The sequence below is a fragment of the Halichoerus grypus genome, chromosome 12, assembly GCF_964656455.1.
Source record: "Halichoerus grypus chromosome 12, mHalGry1.hap1.1, whole genome shotgun sequence".
NCBI lineage: Eukaryota > Metazoa > Chordata > Mammalia > Carnivora > Phocidae > Halichoerus > Halichoerus grypus.
This window is the reverse complement of record NC_135723.1, coordinates 100,303,873-100,327,881: the sequence shown is the minus strand read 5'-3', so window position 1 is coordinate 100,327,881 and position 24,009 is coordinate 100,303,873. Positions and strand designations below refer to the sequence as shown.

Here is a 24,009-nt window from a genome sequence, read left to right as displayed (position 1 = left end):
AGAGCCATGCTCAAAAGAGCAAGGATGACATCTAGTTTACAGATGAGCAACCAGAGCCTCTGACCTGAGGAGCCTGTCCAAGGACACTCAGGCTCACCTGCAGTCCTCCCTTTCCCCGCCGGCCCCGTGCTGCCCTGAAAGGTAAGGCCTGCCCTGTTGAAGCCGAGCCTGGAGCCACACCAAGGCCAGGGGTGCCCAGAAGTGGGAAATGGGGTTTGGGACTGTGGGTGGGGTCTCAGACCCCTGGATGGGTTGGGATGTGGGGTAGGGACATTGCCCCTGGGTGCCCTGATGGGTGTGGGGTGGTACCAGGGAAAGCCAGTGTTGTGTTCTGGTGGATGATGGCAGGGGGTCCGGAGGAACTGTACCTGCTGCACTTGGAATGTGTCCCCTCCCCCACCCATCCCTTCTCCCCTCCTTCGTGACTTGTGGGGAGCTGCACGACCTCCATGGGCCATTAGGATCCAAGGCACAGAGGAGCCTGTCAGAGGATGACTATCAATCACCAATGGCCTCCCCGTTCCTCGGGTCCATCCCCACAGGGCCCAGGTGCCCCGAGCTCCAGGAGGCAGGCGAAGGCTGGACACCCAGCCTTCCAGAGTCTTCAGCTGGGGCTAAGGGTTGGGGAGGATGTGAGTGGGGGATTCTTCAGCAGCAACCATGTGAACCAGGCTGGCCCAGGGCCCTCTCCCTTTCCTCCTCCTGCCATTTATCAAGATTGCCCTTGGGCCCAGCTCCTGCTTCACATATATCATGCCATTCATCCCTCAAGCCCCGTGGGGTGGGCGTGATCTTCCTGTGTCACCGAGGAGCACCCGGAGGCTCGCGGAGGGCAGGTGACTTGCCCAAGGTCATTCTGAAGCAATGAGCCGAGGCCACCGGACCGCACAGCCTGCGCCCTCCCTTTGCATCGGGGAACCTCACGGCCTTTCTGTGGGCGGTGTGGGCTTCCTACAGCTCCACTCCTGTCTGTCCCTTCCTGGCGCGCTCCTGGCGTCAGCGGCCTCGGGAGAGTGGGCCGTTCCTGCCACAGAGTGGCTCCAGGCGGAACTGCAGCCCGGCCCAGCTCTGGGTCCTGTCCGCCTCGGCTCCAGGGGGAGCTGCCTGCCCTGGGGGCAGACCGAGGTCGGAAGAGGAAGCGGAGCAGAGTGATGGGCAGGGCCCCGGGGGGTAGGTAGGCGCGGGGCTAGGGGAGGGTGAGGGACCGTTGTGTGTGCGCAGTGCCCGCCTAGGGCTCCCCCGGAGGCAGCTGAGCCGCGGACTCTGGACATTTCTTCCCTGCTGTGAAGTTGTGAGAAGGTCAGAGCCCCACCAGCCACCGGCTGCAGTCCGCTCTGTGCTGATGCCCAGCTCTGGCTGTCCCTGTGCCCCCACCCCTGTCCTGTCTGACCTTCAGCTGCCTTCAGCGACGCCCCCCGCCCCATAAGGCCAGCCAGTGACGGGATGGGGGCTACCGGCCGCTCTGGCTGAAGAGCCGGGGATGGGTGATAGGGCAGTCCGTGGAGGACCCAGCCTACCCAGCAGGGTGGTGGGAGGTAGAGCCTCAGAGAGCCCTGGCTGAGTTGGGGCCACCGGCTCCCCTTCTTCCTTCCATGCCCCCTTGAAAACAGCCGCTGGAGCCTACTCCTCCTCCCCCCATCCCCACAGCCCTCAGGCAGGGCTCCAGTTCACATTTTTGGAATAACCAGGGCTTTGACAGGGTTATTTGAAAGGAAAAATTCCTTGAATGTCGACAAAGGGAGAGGGCCAAGGGGGCTTTGTGTGAGTGTGTGTCTGGAGTGGGGAGCTGGTCTATACCGCGAGGGGGCTCGCGGCTGGAGTTTCTGCAGCCCCGGCAGGCGGTGGGGTGGCAGTTTGGGATGCCAGGGTCCCGGGCTACCTGAGATGCAGAGTGCTGAGAAGCCTGAAGAGAGTGGGCGCGGGCTGTTGAGGCCTGGGGTTCAGACTCCTGGGGCTCTGTGTTGGGGGCAGAATCCCCAGGCCATCCTGAAGGGGTGGGCTCATCTGGGTTCCAGACTCGTGGACTTCTCTGAGACGAGTTTCCTCGTGAGGAATGAGAATCAGGGGCCTGGATCACTGGGGTGCCAGGGGTGGGTGTTGGGGGTCTCCAGGGCTCAGGTTTCCTGGTCTCTGGCCTCTCCTTAGTCCTGATGAGGGCCAGTCCCTGTTCAGGCCGCTGCCGGCCATCACCATATTAGGGCATAAACTCAAGGCGGGCTGTCTGGGTGCCAAACGGTCTCCAGCTGGGCCCGGCCCCCTGCAGCGCCCGACACCACAGCCTGGCTTTAGCCAGGCCATGTCAGAGGCCGGAGGTCAGGGGACAGCTGCTGGAGGGAGACCCAGACAGAGCCCCCAGCTCAGGTCCCATAGGCCAAGCCACGAGGGCCAGGATGCGGTGAGTGGAAGGGCTTCAGGGCGGGGTGGAGAATTCCTGGCCAGCCCCTCCCCTGGCCCAGCCCCCCTCAACCCAGTGCTGTCCTGTTGCAGTTGGTTTCAGAGGACCTCCTTCAGCTAGCTTGATCCCACAGCCCTTAGAAGTGCTGATCTGCCTGCCTCTCCTGGCCTTGTCCCCTGCAAGTCCTCCACAAGCCAGGGAGCATCTCCCAGGACTCAGGCCCTCTGCACCTGGCCTGCTCAGCTGAGGCTCGACGCCCAGGGCCTTGCTGGCAGACATCAAGCACTAGCTCCAGTCTGAGGCTGCCGGCCCCAAGTTTGTTGGCCTCTTCCTTGACTCAGTTCACCACCCACACTTGCTCTCCACCCTTCTCCTTCTTGACCCTTTCCTCACTGTCAGCACTACCCCATCCCTCACACCTGCTGCCAGGGCCTCCTCCCTGGTGCATTGTTCTAGGTGCTGGGCCCTTCAGACGGGATGCAGACACTGGGGAGTTAGGCCCCTGCAGTTCACAGAAGACAGATGAGGGGGAGCCAAGGCAAGGAAAGAAGTCTCTGCCTCAGAAAGAGAGGGAGATGAGGAACATGTCTGGTCCCTGTAGGGGCCATAAAGAAGGAGGAACAGGATGTTTCATCCAGGAGAGCTTCCTGTGGGTGGGGGTTCTGAGCCGGGCCTTAGGCAGAGGCTAAGACTGCCAGGGTCTCTTTCAGACGAGATCGGGCGCGTTCAGGGTGGTATGGCCGTAGCCAGGGTCCCTTTCAGAAAGCGACAGAGATCGGGGCTCCTGGGTGGCTCAGTCGGTTCAGCTTCTGCCTTCGGCTCAGGTCAGGATCCCAGGGTTCTGGGATCGAGCCCCACATCAGGCTCCTTGCTCAGCGAGGAGCCTGCTTCTCCCCTGCCTGCTGCTCCCCCTGCTTGTGCTTGCTCTCTGTCTCTCTCTCGCTCGCACTCTCTGTGTCAAATAAATAAATAAAATCTTTAAAAAAAAAAAAGAAAGCGACAGAGAGAGGGGTGAGGGGGTGGTGCTCTGGACAAGGAGCAGAGGTGGACTGGGTGCATTTGGCCTGGGGGACTGATCTCACCTGGAATAGGGGCTCTGGTGGCCAGAGAGAGAGAGAGAGAGAGAGAGATTGGGAAGGGAAGAAAAAAGTCAAGGAACAAGAGAGAAAAATGAGAAACAGAAACAAAAGTTCTAGAAGCAGTGCTTCTCAACTCTTTGTTGAAAGATCACTTGCTTTATTTCTATAAATATCAGACCAATCCTTTTGTGAAACACAAAATCACACGCTTGGATATTGTGGCCATACCAAATTGCAGTAATGGTTTTGAGACTCTTGCCCTCAACGTCTGAACCCACCTTGCCGTGGACGGGCATAGCAGTTGGTGCTAATGTGGGGAGAGCAGTCAGAGACAGAGGGACTGCTGACCCCTCTACCTGTCCAGGCCACACCAGGCACTTGGCATGTACTGACTTGTTTCATCTTTACAACACATGAGAAATGAGTGATTATCATTCCCATTTCAGAGGGGAGGAAGATGAGGCACAGGGAGGCTAAATAATTAAGGGGGGAAAAAAGCGTAAGTGACAAAGCAGCAGAGCTGGAATGGGAGCCTGGAGGTCCTGGGCCTGAAGTCTGTGGGCTTCCCTGCAGTGCTAGACTGCCTGGCACGAGGGGCAGCAAGGAAAGATTGAGAGGCTAGGGAGGGACGAGCAGAGGCCCTCACAAGGAGCAGCACGCTGGAGTGGACAGATGGAGGGAAGGAGCTCAGAGTGGCAGGCACATGGCCGAAGGAGGGGTCTGGGCAGGAGACACCGCGGAGGAGGGGCCAGGAAATGGGTATGGGGCCCGTGGGGCCGGCATGGACTGGCCCCTTCGGGTTCTGTTCTGCCCACCCGAGGGGCCCTGGTGCCACAGTGGCCAAGTTCTCTGCTCTGCAGGGAGCTGCTTCCTGTGCCTGGTGGATGTGGTGCCCGTGAAGAATGAAGATGGAGCTGTCATCATGTTCATCCTCAATTTCGAGGTGGTGATGGAAAAGGACATGGTGGGGAGCCCAGCCCATGACACCAATCACCGTGGCCCCCCCAGCAGCTGGTTGGCTCCAGGTAAATGCAGCCATGCTCTCAGGTCCCTTTCCTGAGGCCTTGAGACTCCCCAAGGCCAGTGCTCTGCAGGAAGGGATGTTGGGGGGGTGCTCCTTTCAGATATTGGGGAGAGAACACCAAGGATATGGCCTAGTCCCATATAGCTCAGGATGGACAGACAGGGGTGGGGTGACGGATTGAGCCTAGATTCACAGGTCCTTGGGACAGGACTGCACCTGGTTTCCTAGCCCTCCCTGCTTGGGTTTCTGGAGTGGTCCTGTGTTGAGCCCCAGGAATGGGGGATTCACCCTTCCCACATGGCCCTGGCCACCTCAGAGTGGCTCCCGAGCTCATCAGAAGGCTCTGTGTCTTAGGGACTCAACTCCCCTCCCTGTGTTGCTTCGGGTCCCTGGGCCTTGTTCCTGGACTGGCCAGCTCCTTGCTCTGGCCGTGGCTGATTGGGAAGAGTTGAGGGGAACGCTCACCATGGCTGGAGACACGGAGGCCTCGTCTCATTCTCCCATAACGTAAAAGCTCCCCCTTCCTTCATGACATCCTGGGTTTAATTTTAATTTTTCCCTCAGAGTCTTGGCAAAAGATTCCAGCTCTTGGTTTCTCAAGCTCCAAGAAGGCGGTCTTAAGGACAGTGGCCTTACCTGTTTTCCAGGGACGGTCTATAAGACGCCAGGGTATGGCAGGGTCTGGCCGAAGGCCATGGCATTACTCCTCCATGCAAATGCAGGCCTTGCCATTTACTGTGTGACCTCTAGCACATCACACAACTCCAGTCTAAACTGGGGATAATGATACCCACCAGCACAGTTGTGAGAGTCATGCATGGTTTATGCAGAGCCCACCATGACGTGCGAGGTGCCGTCAGAGCCTTAGATAAGATTGTCTTCTGGAGGTCTTTTGAGACTTGAGTTCGGTGCAGTGGGAGTTGGGGTGAAGGGGTGCCGGCTACCAGGGCTCCCGCTTCTCCACCTGCCTCCCCTCGGTGGCTGGGGCTCCAGCTCCCAGGCTTCCCTGCTCTGGGCTGCTGTCCTGGCGGTCCCCGTGGCCACTTGCCTCCCCTCTCCTCGCAGGCCGAGCCAAGACCTTCCGCCTGAAGCTGCCTGCGCTGCTGGCCTTGACCGCCCGGGAGTCCTCCGCGCGGCCAGGCGGTGCGGGCAGTGCGGGCGCCCCGGGGGCCGTGGTGGTGGACGTGGACCTGACGCCTGCGGCGCCCAGCCGCGAGTCGCTGGCCCTGGATGAGGTGCCGGCCATGGACAACCACGTGGCGGGGCTCGGGCCGGCGGAGGAGCGGCGCGCGCTGGTGGGCTCCAGCTCCCCGCCTGCGTCTGCCGGCGCGCCCGAGCCGCACCCGTCACCCCGGGCGCACAGCCTCAACCCCGACGCCTCGGGCTCCAGCTGCAGCCTGGCCCGGACGCGCTCCCGGGAGAGCTGCGCCAGCGTGCGCCGCGCCTCCTCGGCTGACGACATCGAAGCCATGCGCGCGGGGCTGCCGCCGCCCCCACGCCACGCCAGCACCGGTGAGGGCCCGGGAGCCCTGCGGGACCTGCGGGAACTGCCCCGACGCTTCCCCGCCCGCCAGGCCCGCCCCGTTCGGGGCCCTCAGCTGCCCCCCTCTCAGCCCCGGCCTGTGTGCCTGGGAGATGGAAATCCCATTAAGCACTTACTTAATCCCATTAAGTGGCCTTTTACTCCATTAAATGTCCATTCATCCCATTACATTCTTCCACTCACAGAGCCTTTGCTGGCTGGTGGAGCTCCCTCTCCCAGGACGGCCCGGAGCAGGGATGGCCTTGGGGAGTGTGGAGGGCAGGAGAGGCCTCTGGGTCCCGGCTACTACCTGGCCCTCTGGCCGGTGCCCAGTGCCCGCTGAACAGACGCTATGGAGGATCTTCTTCCTCCGTCATATCCTGGCTGTGCGGTGGCACGCTTCCTCCCGGTGGCCAGGACTCTGGCCTTGTTTCTCAGTGACTGCCTGTCTCCTGAGTTGACCTCATTGACTCACGGTATCCCGTGGCCTAGTTCACAAAGGGCCTGGTCTCCTCCTCAGCCTGTCCCCCGGACCCAGCTTTGCCCTCCACCCCCTGGGCCGTGCAATCCCCCCTTCCCCCGCCTGCCCCCCTCACGTGACTTTCCCCTCCACTCCAGGGGCCATGCACCCCCTGCGCGGCGGCCTGCTCAACTCCACGTCAGATTCCGACCTCGTGCGCTACCGTACCATTAGCAAGATTCCCCAAATCACCCTCAACTTTGTGGACCTCAAGGGGGACCCTTTCCTGGCTTCGCCCACCAGTGACCGGGAGATCATAGCACCGAAGATAAAGGAGCGGACCCACAATGTCACTGAGAAGGTCACCCAGGTCGGTGCTTGGCTCCTTGGCTCTCCTTTCACCTTGGAGGAGCTTAGAAGCGGTGGGAGTGGGCTGTGGTCCAAGGTGGGTGGTGGAGGGGTCCAGTCAGTAAGGGCCTCTTGAGGGTGGGCAGACCCACTGGCTGGAGGTGGGGGTGGGAGGGGTTCCAGAGCTGGGGTGAGAGAGAACAAATCTGAGAGGTCCTGAGAAAGGGAGACTGCAGGGGAGGGGAGGGGAGGGGAGGGGAAGAAAAGAGAGGAAGGGCAGGGAACTTGGGACAGGACAGATACAGAGAACAGGTTGATGATGCACAGGGAGGACAGGGCGGTTGAGGCAGGGTGGGCCGGAGAAGGCAGTCACAGGGGCGTGATGGGGTCTGCTCACAGGGTGTGGTGAAGGAGGTATGGGGCAGGGTAGGGGCAAACCTATGGGAGAATTCAAATTAGAAGGGGCCATGGAGGTCAAAGTCAAGGTCCCTAATTCTTCTAGGCCAATGTGATAAGCTAGGGTGGGGATCCTATGCTAGGGCCAGAATGGCTTGGAGGTGCCCATCTGTCCCCAAACCATGGGACAGGGGAGTTTCCTTCCCAAGTCGGGTGGGGAGTGTATGATGGTGGGTGCACAGATACAGAGGGACAAGGTCCCTAAATCGTGGGCCAGAGAAGACTGCCAGCCTTTGGGGGCATTGCCCGACACTGTCTGGTGGCACGACCAGCCTGGTCTCCTGGCCCCTCTTGGCAGCAAGATTGCTGGCACCAACCCTACGGCCCAGTCCATTCCAACTCCTTCCTGGCCTTAGGGGGTGGGGTCGGGGGAGAGGGTCAGGAGTGGGGATCCCTGCAGTAGGTGAGGAGCCCGGGACAGTGGGGGCCACCGTCCCACACCTGCTGAGCCTCAGTCTGTGGCTCCCTCCTGCCCCTTCCACAGCAGCTCCCTGAGTTGGCCCGAGTGAGGGAGCTGCCCCGTTTTCGCTTTGCTGTTGTCGCTGCCAGCCTCCTCGGCCCTCCTCCTGGCCCTGCTCCCGCTGCCTCTGGCTCTCTGGGCTCCTGCCAGGTCTCCAGCCCCTTGGCCTTGACTCCAGAATGTTCCCCCTCACCCCAGGCCCCATATCTGGCCGCCTACCCCTCTCCCGCTCCCGCCTCTGCCTCTCTTCCCACCTGGAGCCCGGGTGTCTGCCCTGCTCCCGGGTCCACAGCGAGTGCCTGTCGTGGTGTGGTCTCTGCGTGGTCTGTATGTGGCATCGTGCGCGTGTGTTCCTGGCTTTGCCTGTCACCGGGCGGTCTCTCCATCTCTGGGTGTCTGTCTGACTCTGGCTGGCTGGGCACTGGACCGGCGGGGCGGGGGTGTCGGGGAGACCATTAATCTGCGGTGACAGGCCTGGCTGCCCGGGGGGAGGGGGAGGGGCGCGGGCTGCGGGAGCGGCTGCAGCAGGAGCCCTGATCGGGCCGCGGGGGAGGGGGCCGCTGGCCAGCACGGGCGGGGCGGGGGAGCCCAGTGTGGCAGGGTGGGGGTGGGGACCTGGGAGGAGGGGCCAGCTGAGGAGCTGAGGTTCCGACCGCGGCGCTGCGGGCAGAGCGCAGCACCCTGGCAGCGGGGCTCGCACCAGGGGGCCATGGGCAGCCCAAGCCAGGCGGGCTGCCGTCCACACTCACTGCCTGGGTGACCCCGGCCCCGGGGCCCAGCCCCAGCGACCCTGGCTTCATGCCAGAGGCTGCCCTGGAAGCCAGGCCGCCAGTCTCTGGGGCGCAGCCTGGGCTGGGACTGCTGCTGGGGTGCAGGTGAGGCGCTGGCCGGGCCCTCGGGCTCCAGGGCAGGCAGGCTGGGGGGAGCCAAGTCCTCCATGGCGGCCCCAGCAGGGAAGGCGAGCGGGACAGGGGCTCTGCAGTCCAGGGCCCAGAAAGGCCGGGTGAGGCGGGCCGTGCGCATCTCCAGCCTGGTGGCCCAGGAGGTAGGTGACCCCCCCCCCAAGCCACTCCCCTTCCCTCCCTGGGCTGGGGCACCCAGACAGGCGCTGGCAAGTTGGGTGCGGCCTGGAGGGCTCTGGCTCCCAGGGCCGGGCCGGGAGAGGGCTTCTGAGAAGCAGGACGATTTGGGGAGCCGTGGGGTCTGCAGCTCTGCTCATCCCACTGCTGGCCCCTGCTCGCTCTCCTCCAGGCCTGCTGGGCCTGGGTGGACAGTGTTTTTCTTGCCAGGGCTTCCCCTCTCCCAGGGCTTCTGTGGCCCATGGTCCTGGCTCCAAATACAAAAGGAGGAGAGGGAGAACAGGAATGAAATGGGTGCCCAGAGAGGATGACGGTGGGCACACGGGGAGGAGAGGAGCATGGTGGGACAGTGAGAGGCCAGCCAGCAAAGCTCTGGGACCCTAATGCTCCCTGCCGTGTGCTGGCTTGGACACCGTGCGGGGGGAAGGAGACTTGGGCTGCTTCAGGGGTCCAGATTTGGAGGCTGAGGCTGAGAAGCGTGTGAGGTCACAGGCCACCGGATGGCAGCGGGCAGAGCTCAGCCACCTGGATCACCTCTTCCCGGGCAGCCTGAGGAGCTGGGGGCTGTGTTGCCTTCCCCCCAGGCTGATTATTCTGTAGGCTAATCCTGGGAGTCACCTGTCTGCCCCCAGGCTTCTGTCAGCCGGGAGCAAGCTCCAGGCAGTTGCAGGTGGTTTAGGAGTGAGTCTGAGAATCCCACTCCTCTGCCACCTGAACTCCCTGCCTTGGCTCATGTGCTCCTCCCAGCTGGGGAACAGGTGTAAGGCGGGGAAGAATCCTACCCATAGGTGAGGACCCAGGATTTGGTTTACTTAAATAAGCTTCAGTATTCTGTGGAACCAGAACTCAAGGGGGGTTACAGACCTGGGCCAAGGCCATATGGTAAGCGGTGGTTGCAGAGCAGGGCCTGGCCCCTGTCCGATGAGGTCTGTGGACCCAGGCCTTGAGTCTCAGGTTTGTCCCACGAGTGTGCCTTTGTGCAGGGGCGCTGTGCTGGTCTTGCTAGCTCAGACTTAGGGAGGGGCAGGGTGGTGCAGTGGGTGGGGTCCAACACAGCCCCCAGGGGGCCTGGCCTCTCAGGCTTGGGGAGGAGCCCCTTCCAGGGGCAGTTGCCTTCTGCCCCCTTGTCTGTGGGGGCCCTGGTCGGTTCTTTCTCCAGTCCTCACTTGACCCTCGAAAGGCCATTGCCTCATGCTCTCTGCCTTAAGGAGTAAGCAGCTTGGGGTGAAGGCAGGGCACAGCTGCTCCCCCAGCCGTCAGATGTCTCTGGAGCTGCCATGTCTCCCTGAGGGTGGCCAAACCCCTAACCATGGCCCGCGTTAACTTCCAGTTACTTCCTCTAAGGCTCCAAAGAGTCTATCTGGGGATGGTGGGTCCCCGGGATCCCTGGCTTGAGTATGAATGGGCATCTTTGGGGGTTTCCCCCACCCTGACTCTCTCCTGGTCCAGAGGCCCGAGGATGTGGGGCCCCGGCACTCAGTGCTTCCTGGACTGGGGCCAGCAACCTTGGTTCTCAAGGGTGTGGGTGAGGCCTTGGGTTTGGCTGCCTGGGGATGGCAGCGCCAGGCCTGGAGGGCCTAGGGACAGAGTCTGGAGGTGAGTCAGATGTCTGTGAGGGAAGATTCTAGGGGGCAGGGGGAGGCAACGGGGACAGGCTCCTGGCCCAGTGTGGGAAGTCTGGCCTCAGTTCTTTCTAGTTTGGCTTGGGAAGAGAATGGCACAAGCTGCTGGCTCTTTGGGGTGGATGGCAGGCCTGCCTCTGCCTGGCCGTTGAGCCCGTGCGGGGCTGGGTAGGACACTTGGGAACATTCGCCGGTGTGCACGTCCGTCTGTGCACATGTGGGTACATCTGTGGCTGGCTTAGGTCTTCTGTGGGCCTTTGGAGGAGTGTGGGAGGGCAAAGCTTGAGGGCTGCCCTGGGTCTGGGGACGGGGCTGGGGAGCGGCGGGGGTGTGTGTCTTGGTCTCTCCCCAAGGGAAGCCAAGGGGCCTGAGTCTGGGTGGCTGGTACCCTTGGGCCAGTGGCAAAGGGGCCTTTAGGCTCTCAGTGCCCGGGTCATCAGGAGTGGTACTGCTATGGGAACGGCAGTGACCACCCCCATTTTATGTGTGGAACTATGCCTGCTGGGGTTATCACCCAGGCTTGGAGTCTTAGCTCTTGGAGCATTTTCTATACTGGCATCGTGGTGTGTGTGAGTGTGTGTGTGTGTGTGTGTGGGGGGGGGGGGTCTATGTGGTGTTTGGGGGCGGTGGGCAAGGTCGCGTGGGGAAGTTACCAGAGGTATGGGTGTGCGTTGCTGGGAGGGGAGCCGTACATCTGGATATTACTTTCTGGTGCCCTGAACTCAGATCGTCAGACAGCGGTCTGCGTGCCGCATGGGGAAGAGTAGTGCCTGAGTCCCAAGGTGGGCGGTGGCTATGGCCACTTGGCTGAGGGATGGGCATCCTGACCGACACTTACTGGCTTCTCCCTTACTCTGCTCGGTCTCTTCTCTGGCGGCCCCAGCAGAGATGACGTCTGCTCCCACCCTGGAGATCCCATGGCCTGTCCTCCCCTGGCCCAGACTCCAGTGGGACAGCGTTCCTTCACCTCCGCCTTCCCTGCCTGTCCAGGTCCTGTCCCTGGGCGCCGATGTGCTGCCAGAGTATAAGCTGCAGGCGCCGCGCATCCACCGCTGGACCATCCTGCACTACAGCCCCTTCAAGGCCGTGTGGGACTGGCTCATCCTGCTGCTGGTCATTTACACGGCTGTCTTCACACCCTACTCGGCCGCCTTCCTGCTGAAGGAGACGGAAGAGGGTTCCCCGGCCCCCGACTGTGGCTACGCCTGCCAGCCTCTGGCCGTGGTGGACTTCATCGTGGACATCATGTTCATCGTGGACATCCTCATCAACTTCCGCACCACTTACGTCAATGCCAACGAGGAGGTGGTCAGCCATCCTGGCCGCATTGCCGTCCACTACTTCAAGGGCTGGTTCCTCATCGATATGGTGGCTGCCATCCCCTTCGACTTGCTCATCTTTGGCTCTGGCTCTGAGGAGGTTAGTTGGCAGGGAGGCAGAGGCTGGGAGGGCACCTGGAAAAGGAGAGGAGGTGGTGGGGTACAGGGGGCAGTGAGAGAAAGGGGGCATGGCAGGCGCCTCCGCTAACCCATGGCCATCACCCCTCTCCATGTGAGCCACTCGCCAGGTAGAGGTCCAGAGGGGCCGCCTTTTTCTGTTTGTCTATCCAAAGAGGCCGCCAGGTTCTAATCACACAGGAGTGGCCTGGGAACCAGTGGGAGTTCTGGCCAGTCCCCTTAGGGTGGGTGTTGTACCTTTCAGAGTTCCATTCTCAGCAGGGGGACCCCATGAGCCCTCTGTCACGAAGATGAGCCCTTTGTTGCAGAGCTAGCACAAAGATGAATGGGACTCTGTGCTGGGCTTAGGGAATGGGAGGGGCTTCAACCATTAGGAGGTTCTGGGAGGAAGTCTTTGGGGATTTTACTTCCAGTGACCCCGAGGGCTGCAGTGCCCCTCGACTGCTCATTTGCCCCCACACTGAAGGCTCCTCCCCCCCCCCCCCCAGCTGATCGGGCTGCTGAAGACGGCGCGGCTGCTGCGGCTGGTGCGCGTGGCGAGGAAGCTGGACCGCTACTCGGAGTACGGGGCGGCCGTGCTCTTCCTGCTCATGTGCACCTTCGCGCTCATCGCGCACTGGCTGGCCTGCATCTGGTACGCCATTGGCAATATGGAGCAGCCGCACATGGACTCCCGCATCGGCTGGCTGCACAACCTGGGTGACCAGATCGGCAAGCCCTACAACAGCAGCGGCCTGGGTGGCCCCTCCATCAAGGACAAGTATGTCACGGCCCTCTACTTCACCTTCAGCAGCCTCACCAGCGTGGGCTTCGGCAACGTCTCCCCCAACACCAACTCCGAGAAGATCTTCTCCATCTGTGTCATGCTCATTGGCTGTGAGTGTGTCCCTGGGGTGGGCGGTGGGGCAGCAGCGGGGGGGGGTGGGGGGTGGGGGGGCAGCAGAGTCTGGGATGGGAGGAGCCCGTGATGGAGGAGAGGGAGGATGCCAGATGGGCCAGAGTGGGGCCCTGGGACTTGGAGGCTCCGGGGTCTACCATGGGGGCGTGTTTGGGGACAGGGGCACAAGGCAGAGCCCCAGGGCACGTGCACCTGGGCTTCTGTGTTTGTGCATGTCTTGTGTGTGCTTATGCGGAGATGTGACTGCGTGTGTCATTGACCCGGTGCAGGGGCGGGCGGGGTCCCTCGGACGCTGATGGTCCCACTCACCCCCGCCCCCAGCCCTCATGTACGCCAGCATCTTCGGCAACGTGTCAGCCATCATCCAGAGGCTGTACTCGGGCACCGCCCGCTACCACACGCAGATGCTTCGGGTGCGGGAGTTCATCCGCTTCCACCAAATCCCCAACCCCTTGCGCCAGCGCCTGGAGGAGTACTTCCAGCACGCCTGGTCCTACACCAATGGCATCGATATGAACGCGGTGAGGCCACTGGTCTTCGAGAAGGGCTGGTGGCGGGCTGCAGGGAGCACCCTTGACAGCATCACACTCTGTGGTTCGGGGGTTCACAGTGCTGAGCAGGCCCCTGAGAGAGATGTTCTCCTTCTTTTGATCATGGAGCTGATTTACCGGGAGAACTCTCACCACGGGGCAGGCCAAAGCAGGCCCTTGCACAAAGGCAGAGCATTGAAACCTTACAATAGCCCCAGGCAGGGATCAGTCTCTACACTTTACCCAAGAAAATGGAGGCCAAGAGCAGCAAGGCGCCATCATCCCCTCGGGCGCACGGCTAGAAGGGGTGGACCCTCTGATGCTCCTCCCGGGGTCTCCGGGCCGGGTGCCTGGAGATAGGGTGCTGAGCCCGCCCACCGCCCCCAGGTGCTGAAGGGCTTCCCCGAGTGCCTGCAGGCAGACATCTGTCTGCATCTGAACCGCTCGCTGCTGCAGCACTGCAAGCCTTTCCGAGGGGCCACCAAGGGCTGCCTGAGGGCCCTGGCCATGAAGTTCAAGACGACACATGCCCCGCCAGGCGACACGCTGGTGCATGCTGGGGACCTGCTCACCGCCCTCTACTTCATCTCCCGGGGCTCTATTGAGATCCTGCGGGGGGACGTCGTCGTGGCCATCCTGGGTACGGGGCTGGGTCAGGGGGACCGGGTGCTGGGCTGGAAGTGCCTGGAGAGAGGTCTGAGCTCTCCGAGGACACAGTTGTTGGGGCTGTGGACCCAGGACTGCCTGCAGGGACCTTGAGTTCCTTTAATTCCCCTAAGCTTAGGCCCTCCAAGGGGGACAGTGGAGAGGAGCCCCACATGGGGTGGGGCTGCTGAACTCTGGGGGTTCTTGGATTCTGCTCCCCCTCAGGCTCTCCCCACAGGCAGCGACACTCTTGCTTCCTTTGAAAGCAGGACCAAACCTGCTTTAACACTCCAAGGTGGGCAGTGGAGGGAGGTTATGCCTCTGATTTTACTAAGGAAATTTACTAAGTTCACTGTAGCCTCATGTGACACAGCCTGGCCCAGCCCTCACCATCTCCAAAGCAAAGAGAGTCTTGCCCCTCTTCCCCTCCCATCCTAACTTTCTATCCCACTTGTACACAGGGCAGGGGTGCCTGGCGGGGGACTTCCTGCCCTCTGCCTTCCCTTGCCCCTGTGCAGCTGCACCTTAGTGCAGATGCATCACAGTGGGCCATTTTCGATTTTTATTTATCAGTTCAGCACAAACACCTATACTCAACTCCATAAACATCCCAAGCACAACTAAAACCAAAGTTTCACTATACAACACTTAACTTTACTATGTGTGATTCGTTCTGGTGTTATCTGTTCTGTGCTGTGATCAGCTATGGTATGCTGTTTTCTTTTGGCAAACAAAATGCTGGTCTTGTTTCCCTACTGTGTTATGATGTAAGCTCGAAGAACACCGAGGGCACGGTGATTGGCCAGGAGAGTGTTTGGGACATGGGGTTTGGAGGGGCGGGTAAAAGTGGACTTAGAACCCAAGGAAGCCAGGACCATGGGCAGAGAGGGGTATCCAGGCTGGTCCTGCTGGCTGCTTCCAGTTGTTGGAAGGCAGGGAGACCCAAGCCCTCTGCCCCCTCCGCCCCCTCCGCCCCCTCTGCATTGATGACTGTGCCTCACAAGTCCTGCCTTTGGGCGCAGGGGGGAGATGGGGCTGGCTGATGCTTCCCTGGCTCTGGGGGCTGGGGCCGTTGGGTGGGTGATCAGACTGAGGGGAGTTCCCTGGCCCCCAGCCCAGGGTGAGAAGGCCGGGAAGACAGGTGCCTTTTGCCTGTGCTGCTGCCCAGGGGCTGAACCCCCACTCTTGGCGGCCTCCAGGGAAGAACGACATCTTTGGAGAGCCTTTAAACCTGTACGCTCGGCCTGGCAAGTCCAACGGGGATGTGCGGGCCCTCACCTACTGCGATCTGCACAAGATCCACCGGGATGACCTGCTGGAGGTGCTGGACATGTACCCGGAGTTCTCTGACCACTTCTGGTCCAGCCTGGAGATCACCTTCAACCTGCGGGACGTGAGTGGGCTGCGCTGAGCAGGCTGCACCCTGGTGGCTGCCCCCAACTGTGTGACTTCTCTGGGCCTATTTCCCTGCCTGTCAAATGGTGTCGGAGGTGAAAGTCCCAGCCTCACTTAGTTCTCCCAGGGCAGAAGTGACATCTGTGCTCCGGCCCTTCCTCACAGCGGGTGCTCCGGGCCCCACTTTCTCTATGTTAATGAGGGGGTGTGGGCTGGCCCGGGCAGGGCAGGTGGACGCGGAAGGGCCCTGACACGGCTTTTGGTTCCAGACCAACATGATCCCCGGCTCTCCCGGCAGCGCGGAGCTGGAGGGCGGCTTCAGCAGACAGCGCAAGCGCAAGCTGTCCTTCCGCCGGCGCACCGACAAGGGTGAGGCGGGGGCGGGGCGGGGGCGGGGCGGGGCGGGGGCGGGGCCCGGGCGAGCGGAGGCGGGGAGCGGTGGGCGGGGTCCAGGTGAGGCGGGAGGGGGGCGGAGCGCGGGGTCGGGCGGTGTCAAGTGCACCTGGGCTCTGCAGACTTTTCGCGCTCCTACTCTCTCACGCCACCTGCCCAAACGCTGTCCATTCTCTAATGCCCACTGGAACTGGGACCTCCTCCGGGAAGCCCTCTTCCACCCTCCTGGGCGGGGGGAGTGCCGGCCTCAGCTTCTTTGGGCCTGAAGCGGCTCGGGGGCTGCCTTGAACTGATGTGGGGCGAAGAGACAGCACAGGGGAGGGCGAGGGGGCCAGCGACGGGGGTCGCAGAGAGCCCCGCCCATTAGTGCCACTCCCGTGCTTGGGCAGTCAGCGGTCGGAGACAACCTGGTCCCGCTCCTGGGAGCTCTCAGCCCGCTAGAGCGTGGGGAAAAGAGCAGAAGAAACAGCCGGGGACAAACCAGGGCGTCCTGGCACAGCCCTCTGCCAGGCCTGCTCCGTCCCCTCCCCTCCCTTCCCCTTCCATGCCTCCTTCCTTCTCTGAGGCCCGTTCTCTGTTTCCCACAGACCCGGAACAGCCAGGGGAGGTGTCGGCCTTGGGGCCGGGCCGGGCGGGGGCAGGGCCGAGTAGCCGGGTCCGCCCAGGGGGGCCTTGGGGGGAGAGCCCATCCAGTGGCCCCTCCAGCCCTGAGAGCAGTGAGGATGAGGGCCCAGGCCGCAGCTCCAGCCCCCTCCGCCTGGTGCCCTTCTCCAGCCCCAGGCCCCCCGGAGAGCTGCCGGGTGGGGAGCCCCTGACGGAGGACGGTGAGAAGAGCAGTGACACTTGTAACCCACTGTCAGGTAGGGGAAGGGCCATTTCAGGTGGGCGGGGCATGGCATCTGACCTGGTCTCAACCCAGTTCTCTGGCTCCAGGTGCCTTCTCAGGAGTGTCCAACATCTTCAGCTTCTGGGGGGACAGTCGGGGCCGCCAGTACCAGGAGCTGCCTCGCTGCCCTGCCCCCACCCCCAGCCTCCTGAACATCCCTCTGTCCAGCCCCTGCCGGAGGCCCCGGGGCGACGTGGAGAGCAAGCTGGATGCCCTTCAGAGGCAGCTCAACAGGTGAGGGTGGCTCCTGGGATCCTGCTTAGCCCCCAGCCGTGTGTGTCGAGGGGGTGGGCTTAGCGGGGTGTGTGTGATCCGTGGGTTGCTGGCCGTGTTATAGAGTGAACGGAGAGTGTCTGTTCTGTGTAGGCCTTTCTGTGTGTGTGCTGCACCTTGACCTCCTCCTTCCATTCAGTGCTGAGACCCGGGCTGCACACCTAGGAGGAGCTGAGGGCGCCTGGGTTGAGCAGCTGGCTGGTCCATAGGGTGGTCCCAGAATCACGGTTACTGGTGTCTCCACATCCCCGAGAGCCAGAGCACCCTCCTCCTTCTTGCCCCAGGCTGGAGACCCGGCTCAGTGCGGACATGGCCACTGTCCTGCAGCTGCTGCAGAGGCAGGTGACTCTGGTCCCACCTGCCTACAGTGCTGTGACCACCCCAGGGCCTGGTCCCACCTCCACCTCCTCTCTGCTGCCTGTCAGCCCCATCCCCACCCTCACCCTGGACTCGCTTTCTCAGGTAAGCTCCAGAGCCCTCTCCCTGCCCAAGGCACCCCAGCCCTGCCTTTTCTGCCCCAGTTCCACCCCAAACCTGCTGTGCTGTCCTTTGGCTTGGCACTGGGCCTCAGCTTCCTCCCAGCCCCCATTTCTGCGCTCGTCCTGGATGGTACTCTTGGAGGAAGGCTTCCTCAGGAGCTGCAGGCACAGGGCAAGGCAGGAGAGCCCCCAAACCAAAGCCCCCCAAAAACCGGGCAGAGGAAACGAGCAGGCTGAGAGGTGTCACCCAAATGACCAGGCCTACTCAAGGTGTCTGTGTCATGGCCATGAGGGGTCTCTCGAGGAGGGGACTGGGTGAGCCTGAGGCCCGGGGGTGGAGCTGTGTGCCGGCGCACCCTTGGGACAGGGTCCCAGCTCCCTGCCGGGACTGGCCCTGCTCAGCTCTGACTCCGCCACCGACCAGTGGCTCTCACCCTAGCTGCCTTGCAGGGCTGTCTGGAGGGCTTGGGCTGAGCCCCAGGGTAGCACTTCTGGCCTGCATCTCTCCTCTTCTGCTGGAATGGGCCTCTGTCGCACTTTGTCCTCTCCTGAGTGGACATGTGTGTTCCCAGCCTTCTGACAGGACAGCTGTGCCTGGGCCCCAAGAAAGGGGCTCTCCTGGCTCCCAGAGGTGGCCGGGTCTCTGCTCCCCGCCTCCCTCTGGCGTCTGGTCCCCCGCCCACGGGCTGCCTGCTCCTGTTTGCAGACACCAGGGCCCACGTCACCACATGTGCCAGTCTCCCTTCGCGGCCTCCCCCGCAGAGGTCTCCCAACACCCTCGGCGGCATCCAGCACCCCCTCCCGCCTGCCCTGGCGCTCTCCCCGGCCTTCTGAGGCCTGGCCGCCAGCCTGCCTGTGTTTCTAGGTCCCCGAGTTCTTTCTAGATCGGAGGAAGGAGCCTCATTTCTCTTTCTGTCCCAACTCAGGGCCCCTTATTCTGGGTTGGGTTTGGATTCTTCTGCCGTGTTCCTGGGGAAGGGAGTGGCTGCAGTCTGGAGTTCTCCCCTGGGTCAAGGGCAGCTCCCGTGGCTCCTGGCTGCCAGTTTGGCTCTTGCCCACGGAGAATGCATTTCTCTACGTGCAACCTCAGCGCCTCCCCTTTGTGCTCCAAGTGCTGCTCTGTGTGCCTTGGGCCATCTCCTTGTCCCCTCCGACCCTCTTCTGTCCTCCAGTCCTCTGTCACCGAATTCTCCTGACCCTCTCTGTCCTTTGACCCTCCCCTTTATTCACCTGGCAGACCCCTCCCTCCCCACCCTCCCCTTCTGCAGTCTTCCTCATCTGCTCACACTGTGTTCTCTGCAGGTTTCCCAGTTCATGGCGTTTGAGGAGCTCCCCCCGGGGGCCCCAGAGCTCCCCCAAGATGGCCCCCCTCGACGCCTCTCCCTGCCGGGCCAACTGGGGGCCCTCACCTCCCAGCCCCTGCACAGACATGGCTCAGACCCCGGCAGTTAGTGGGGCTGCCCGGTGTGGACACATGGCTCACCCAGGGTTCAGCGCACTGCCTGGGCCCCTCCCCTCAGAGGCCCTGCCCGGGAGGCCCTGGCCGAGAAAGGGGAGAGGAACATGAAGGCACGGCCCTCCCCCAGCCCTCGGGACCATCTCCTCCTGCAGTCCCCTGGGCCCCCATGGGAGGGCAGGGCCAAGGACAGGGCCGGGCAGTGGACGGGGGTCTGTGGTCTCCCCACTGCCCTGGGGGCATTAGCTGGTCTAACTGCCCGGAGGCACCCGGCCTGGGCCTTAGGCACCTCAAGGACTTTTCTGCTATTTACTGCTCTTATTGTTAAGGATAATAATTAAGAATCATATGAATAATTAATGAAGATGCTGATGACCATGAATAATAAATAATTATCCTGAGGAGGCTCTGGCAGTGCTGGGAGGGTGCGGCCGTCAGCACACGCTCTGTCCTGTGTTCACACTCACACGTGTGCACACGCGCAGTGGGGTCTCTGGGAACCCGGGTGCGTCTGTGTGCACAGGGGCTGCCCGGATACTTGGATGTGGAACATGCATAGAGGGGTGTTCCCTGGGGGCTGATGCAGGTCACCTCCGGGGATTCCTGCTTCTGTAGGGCCCTGCTTCCTTGTGGCCCTGGAGTCAGGATAGCAAAGAACCACCTGGATTGTTTTGAATAGAGAGGACGTCCTAATGGGATGCCAGGCCTGGGTCCAGCCCCTCAGGGTCATGTTTTCCTGGGTGGCATACTGGCTCCCAGAGCTGGTCCTGCTGACTGATGGCGCGGCCGGACACCGGCTCGTCGCCTTCCACACTGATCCTAACCTGGGGCAGTGTTGGTTCGTTCTGGTCCATATCCCCCAACCCCCTGACTTGGCCTTATCTTGACCTTAACCCAGACTCACGCGGACCCTGTATAGTTGGGCCCCCACAGCAGCCCAAGTCTGGGCACACTGCTTTCCTCAGCCCCAGCCGGGGCTCCCCGGGTGTGTGGCTGCAGATGGGCCTCACCCTGGTCACTATGATCTCCTGAGCGCCTGGGATCCTTGATCACAGACTTGCTGCCTAGAGAGGGTGCAAGGTTTTGGGTGGGCTCATTGCCATTACTGGGGAAACACGTCAGAATATACATCCTGGGGCCAGGGAAGGGGTGTGCACACCCACGCACGCACGCACGCACGCTGCTGGTCTTGCGAGGACACACAGCCACCTGGGGTGGTGGCTGGTAGTGCCCATGGCAGGCACCTGCCGCCAGCAGGAGGAGCCGACGGGCAGGGGCCAGCTCTGCTTGTGGCCGCAGTGCTCCCTCTGGCCTCCGGAACCGGCCGAGCAGTTTCCTAATCAATCCCCACAATCCCTGACCCTTTGAAGTGGGTTTGTTAACCTTGCTTTAAAATCAAATGTGGCTATTCTCACTGTCCATGCCTGGGGTGGGGTGGGTGTTGGGAGCAGAGACCCTGGTCTCTGAGCAACCCGGAGGGTTCTTGCTGTGCCCAGAGCAGGGAGGAGAGAAGGGAGAGAATCTCCCCCTGTCCAGGTGACTCTGCCCCAGGGCCCTGGCTCCCCTCCCGGGATCTGCCGACCATGCTCATCACTTGGGAGTTCACACATGGGACTTCCTGGTGGGCTGATGTATGTGATGTCGGCGGGGGGGGGTGGTGGTGGTGAGCAGACCCCCTCAATACGGGGCAGAGACAGACCCAGGCAGAGGTGACCGTGAGGCTGCCGGTGAGAACTAATGTACAGACGGCTCAGTGCACCTGGCACGCCGGGTCCGTGTGAGCTGGGCCAAGTGCCCGCGCTCTGAAGCTGGCTCCGTCCTTGTTACCGTCTGCCCTTGGCCTTCGAGTATCCTCGTCCTGGAACTCAGCTGTGGTTCACACCACTCTGCCCTGGTGCAGGGGTGGAGGCTGGGGGCACCTGGGCGAGGGGCTGGGGACCATCCCAGTGAGTCAGGGCTGGTGCTGGTGGGCACCTGGTGGGGAGGGAGCAACCATGCCAGCCCCACAGTCGGCCACCGGCCCGGTGTGGACTTTGGCGCTTGTCTTCGATGAAAGCACATGGATGTCCCAGGGGTCAGTCCGCTCAGTCTGGACTGGGGAGCTGCCAGTGTGGTTCGGATGCCCCATGCCAGGTCCCTGCCAGGAGCCACCTGCTGAGGTTCGAAGGTGGGTGGAGGACAACATTTACGGGACTGTTCTACCTGTCCAGATGCAGCTAGGTGCTCAGTGCGTGCGTCATTTAACCCTCAGGGGTAGGAGTAATTATTCCAAGTGGGAAGATGAAGGCTCAGCATGGTCAGTGACTGGCTGGTGCTCACACCGCTGACGGGTGACTGTGTGCAGTTTCAGACTGCGTAGGAGGAGGGACAGTGACCCTCTGGGCACAACACTGGGGCTGACACTCGCGGGCCACAGGGTGCAGGCTCAAACCTGGGCCTTGTGGGGCCCGAAAGGCAGGCAGGGGTGCCGTGACTGGGAGTGCAGCCCAGTTTGGGGAGACACCCCAGCTCCCGTTCCTAGCCTGCTCTGGCCCTCCCCTCTCCTGCCAGCCCGGGGTCATGGTCTGCCCGGCACACATGAGCAGTGCTATAAACCACAGCTGTACCTACGGTCCTGGAGCTCTCTGCTGGGCTGATGAAGGTCAAGTTTTTGGCAGGGTCTGCCCAAAGCAGAAGGTGGTCATGACTACCCATAGTGGGGCCCCGGCCCCAGACTGGCTGCACCTTACGGGGTCCTTGTTGCATCCCTGAGCCCTGAGCGTTCTCAGGTGTGTTGGAGAGGGGTGGAGCTCTAGCTCCCATATTCCAGCTGGGAGTACAGCCTAATGGCAGGCTACGTCCCTCCGGGGGCCACCCTTGCTCTCTGTGCATCGCCCACTCTCTTAATGTCCACCTTATCTTACTTATTTTATTTCATTTCGTTTGATTTAATTTAATTTAATTTTTTGTAGAAACCATCAGTATAAATGCTTTGGAAGGGAGATGAAGGACCATCAGAAGGCAGTAGCCTGGGAACCTTGTGGAAGGGGTGCCTAAGGGGTATCATTCCTGGAGCCCAGGAAGGGAGAAAAGCAGGAGGCATGGGGACCACTGTGCAGCCCTCCACACGCTAGGCTGTTCCCCTATTAGCCTGAAGCAGTAGATAGAGAGCAGCAGCTCCATGGGGGTGGGGCCTGTTGGTTCTGTGGGGCCTAGAACAGTGCCCGGCACTGGGATGTGCTCAGTGTTTCCTGAATGGATGGATGGATACAAACACTGCTGTCCTCCCTGGAACAGAGACCCTTGGGTTGGACAGGCAGAGGCTGGGGAAGGTCTCATGTGGCTGGCAGAAGCAGAAGGAGGGCATCTTCCCAGGGTTCTCCTCTCACCTTCTGCAACCCCCCCCCCCGCCAGTCACCAAGCTCTCCCCCATGCCAGTCCTCATGTCTGCTCGACACAGCCCTGTGGCAACTGCTTACTGCCCCAGACCCACTCCCTGACTTCCCCTGTCACCTGGGCTCCCAGAGCCACAAGGACTTTGGTGGAGGGAGTGGCAAAGGTGAGGGTAAAGTCCCCTCCTCTCCTGCAGAACCGGGCACCCATGTGTTGGGGATTTGTTGTCCAGAGCTGAGGGTTCTTCCAAACCAAGAGGGCCAGGAGGGTAGGGCTGGGGCTGGAAGAGGTGGTGGTGGGCAAGGAAAACGATCTGGGCAGGAAGGCAGGCAGCAGAGCTTGGAGCTGGAGTGTGGTCGGGGGTTGGGGATAGGACCCGATGACAGCACAGGACCAGGCTGCCTCCCCTCACCTCTACCTCTGCACCTGAAGGTCCAGGAGCCGAGTGGGGCCCTGATGTGTGTCCTTGCCTGGGAACTCAGCCACTGCTCAGGGTCCAGGCGAAAGCTTGCCCCGTACCTGTCCTTACCTGGACTCTTGCCGCTGCTCAGCCCAGACAGGGGCAGCTCTCACATTTCATGAACAAATAAGAGTAATCGATACTCACTGAGCACATCCTTTGTGGTGAGCATTATTCCCACTGCCTGAAACCAAAGCACAAGAGGCTGAAGTCACTTGCCAGACATCCGCAGCTCCAGAGAGTGGAGCGGAGTGTGGACCCCAGGGGGGCAAGCCTCCACCTGCTGGTTTAACTCTTGGGCACACTGCTGCCCTTGCTCTAGGGACAATGGCTAGGAGACCTTTGCAAGGGTCTGGGATTTTGAGAACCTTCTCTCCCCTGCAGACTTTTGTACCTTCTGCTCCTTTGTCTGGAGGGCCCTTTGTTTGGTGAATTCCTGCTGGTCCTCAGGTAATTCTTGTAAGAAATGCTTGGATCACCCCCTCCCTGGGGCTGGGGACCCCTCTGTGCAACTACAGCACCCTCTGCTCTCCCTATCCTCCCCCTCCTACCCTGGACTGCCAGATCTGGGGGGCTTATTGCCTCTGTGCTACACCGTGCCCCTCTCTGTTTCCCCCCAGCACCAAGCACAGCGGCTCTCCCAGAGCAGGCACTGAGCAATTTCCTAAGGGAACATTTCTGGATTTGGGTAGCGATTAGCAGTAAAATCCTTAACATCAAAAGGGCCTTCGTGCTTGACTTTAGGGGGTTGTGTCTTCCTGCGCAGCCAGGCTTGGGGCATGAGGGCTGAGCAAGTGGTTCAGGGTTTCTGGCACTCCCCGAGGCTCTCCTGCTCTGAGCAGACATGGACGTGGTACCCTGGAGGTGGCCCCTAAGGGACCACGTTCTTTTCGTCTTCCACCCCCTTCTCTTGGCTCAGCTCAACACTTGGGGTTGGGTCCCTGCTCTGAGTTACAATTAGGGACCTTGTCTGGTGCCCTCTGGGGCTGGAATCCCTGCTGGTGGGCATCTCAGGGCACATCTGGACATCCCGTGATGGCCACTGCTCACCTGAGCTTTGGGGAGCCCCCGCTCTGCTTCCCAGCACCACCCTCTCGGGTGCTTGGCCAAACCTTCCGAGGCAGCCCTACAGCCTGGCTGATTTTTCTATGGTCTGTTCTCTGCAGGGCCAGGGGGAAGGAGGTCTGATGTCAGGTCCTTTCTGCCACTTGCCTGCCCACGATGCATAAGCAGATGGACCAGAGTGTGCCCAGGCCCTAAAGGGAGAGATGGCCCGTTTGTGTGCAGGACACAAGGCCCTTTGTCCTTTCCAGACTCGCC

At 61.6% G+C, this 24,009-nt stretch overlaps 1 protein-coding gene across 5 annotated transcripts in view; it reads left to right on the top strand.

Annotated features, from left to right (window-relative positions):
* The window catches only part of KCNH2 (potassium voltage-gated channel subfamily H member 2), a 62,990-nt gene extending 43,736 nt beyond the window's left edge, over window positions 1–19,254 (top strand). For 3 of the 5 annotated variants that reach the window (XM_036102123.2, XM_036102124.2, XM_036102121.2), the window contains 13 exons: window positions 4,335–4,499; window positions 5,564–6,010; window positions 6,639–6,850; window positions 11,436–11,864; window positions 12,391–12,778; window positions 13,122–13,321; window positions 13,718–13,970; window positions 15,175–15,368; window positions 15,640–15,739; window positions 16,351–16,623; window positions 16,697–16,883; window positions 17,207–17,384; window positions 18,704–19,254. In XM_036102123.2, the coding sequence (XP_035958016.2) occupies window positions 4,335–4,499; window positions 5,564–6,010; window positions 6,639–6,850; window positions 11,436–11,864; window positions 12,391–12,778; window positions 13,122–13,321; window positions 13,718–13,970; window positions 15,175–15,368; window positions 15,640–15,739; window positions 16,351–16,623; window positions 16,697–16,883; window positions 17,207–17,384; window positions 18,704–18,853 (3,176 nt within the window). In that variant the 3' untranslated portion in view covers window positions 18,854–19,254. The remainder of the gene's footprint in view (window positions 1–4,334; window positions 4,500–5,563; window positions 6,011–6,638; window positions 6,851–11,435; window positions 11,865–12,390; window positions 12,779–13,121; window positions 13,322–13,717; window positions 13,971–15,174; window positions 15,369–15,639; window positions 15,740–16,350; window positions 16,624–16,696; window positions 16,884–17,206; window positions 17,385–18,703) is intronic. The other 2 variants (XM_036102122.2, XM_036102125.2) reach the window with 2 other exon arrangements.
* Window positions 19,255–24,009: the final 4,755 nt, after the last annotated feature.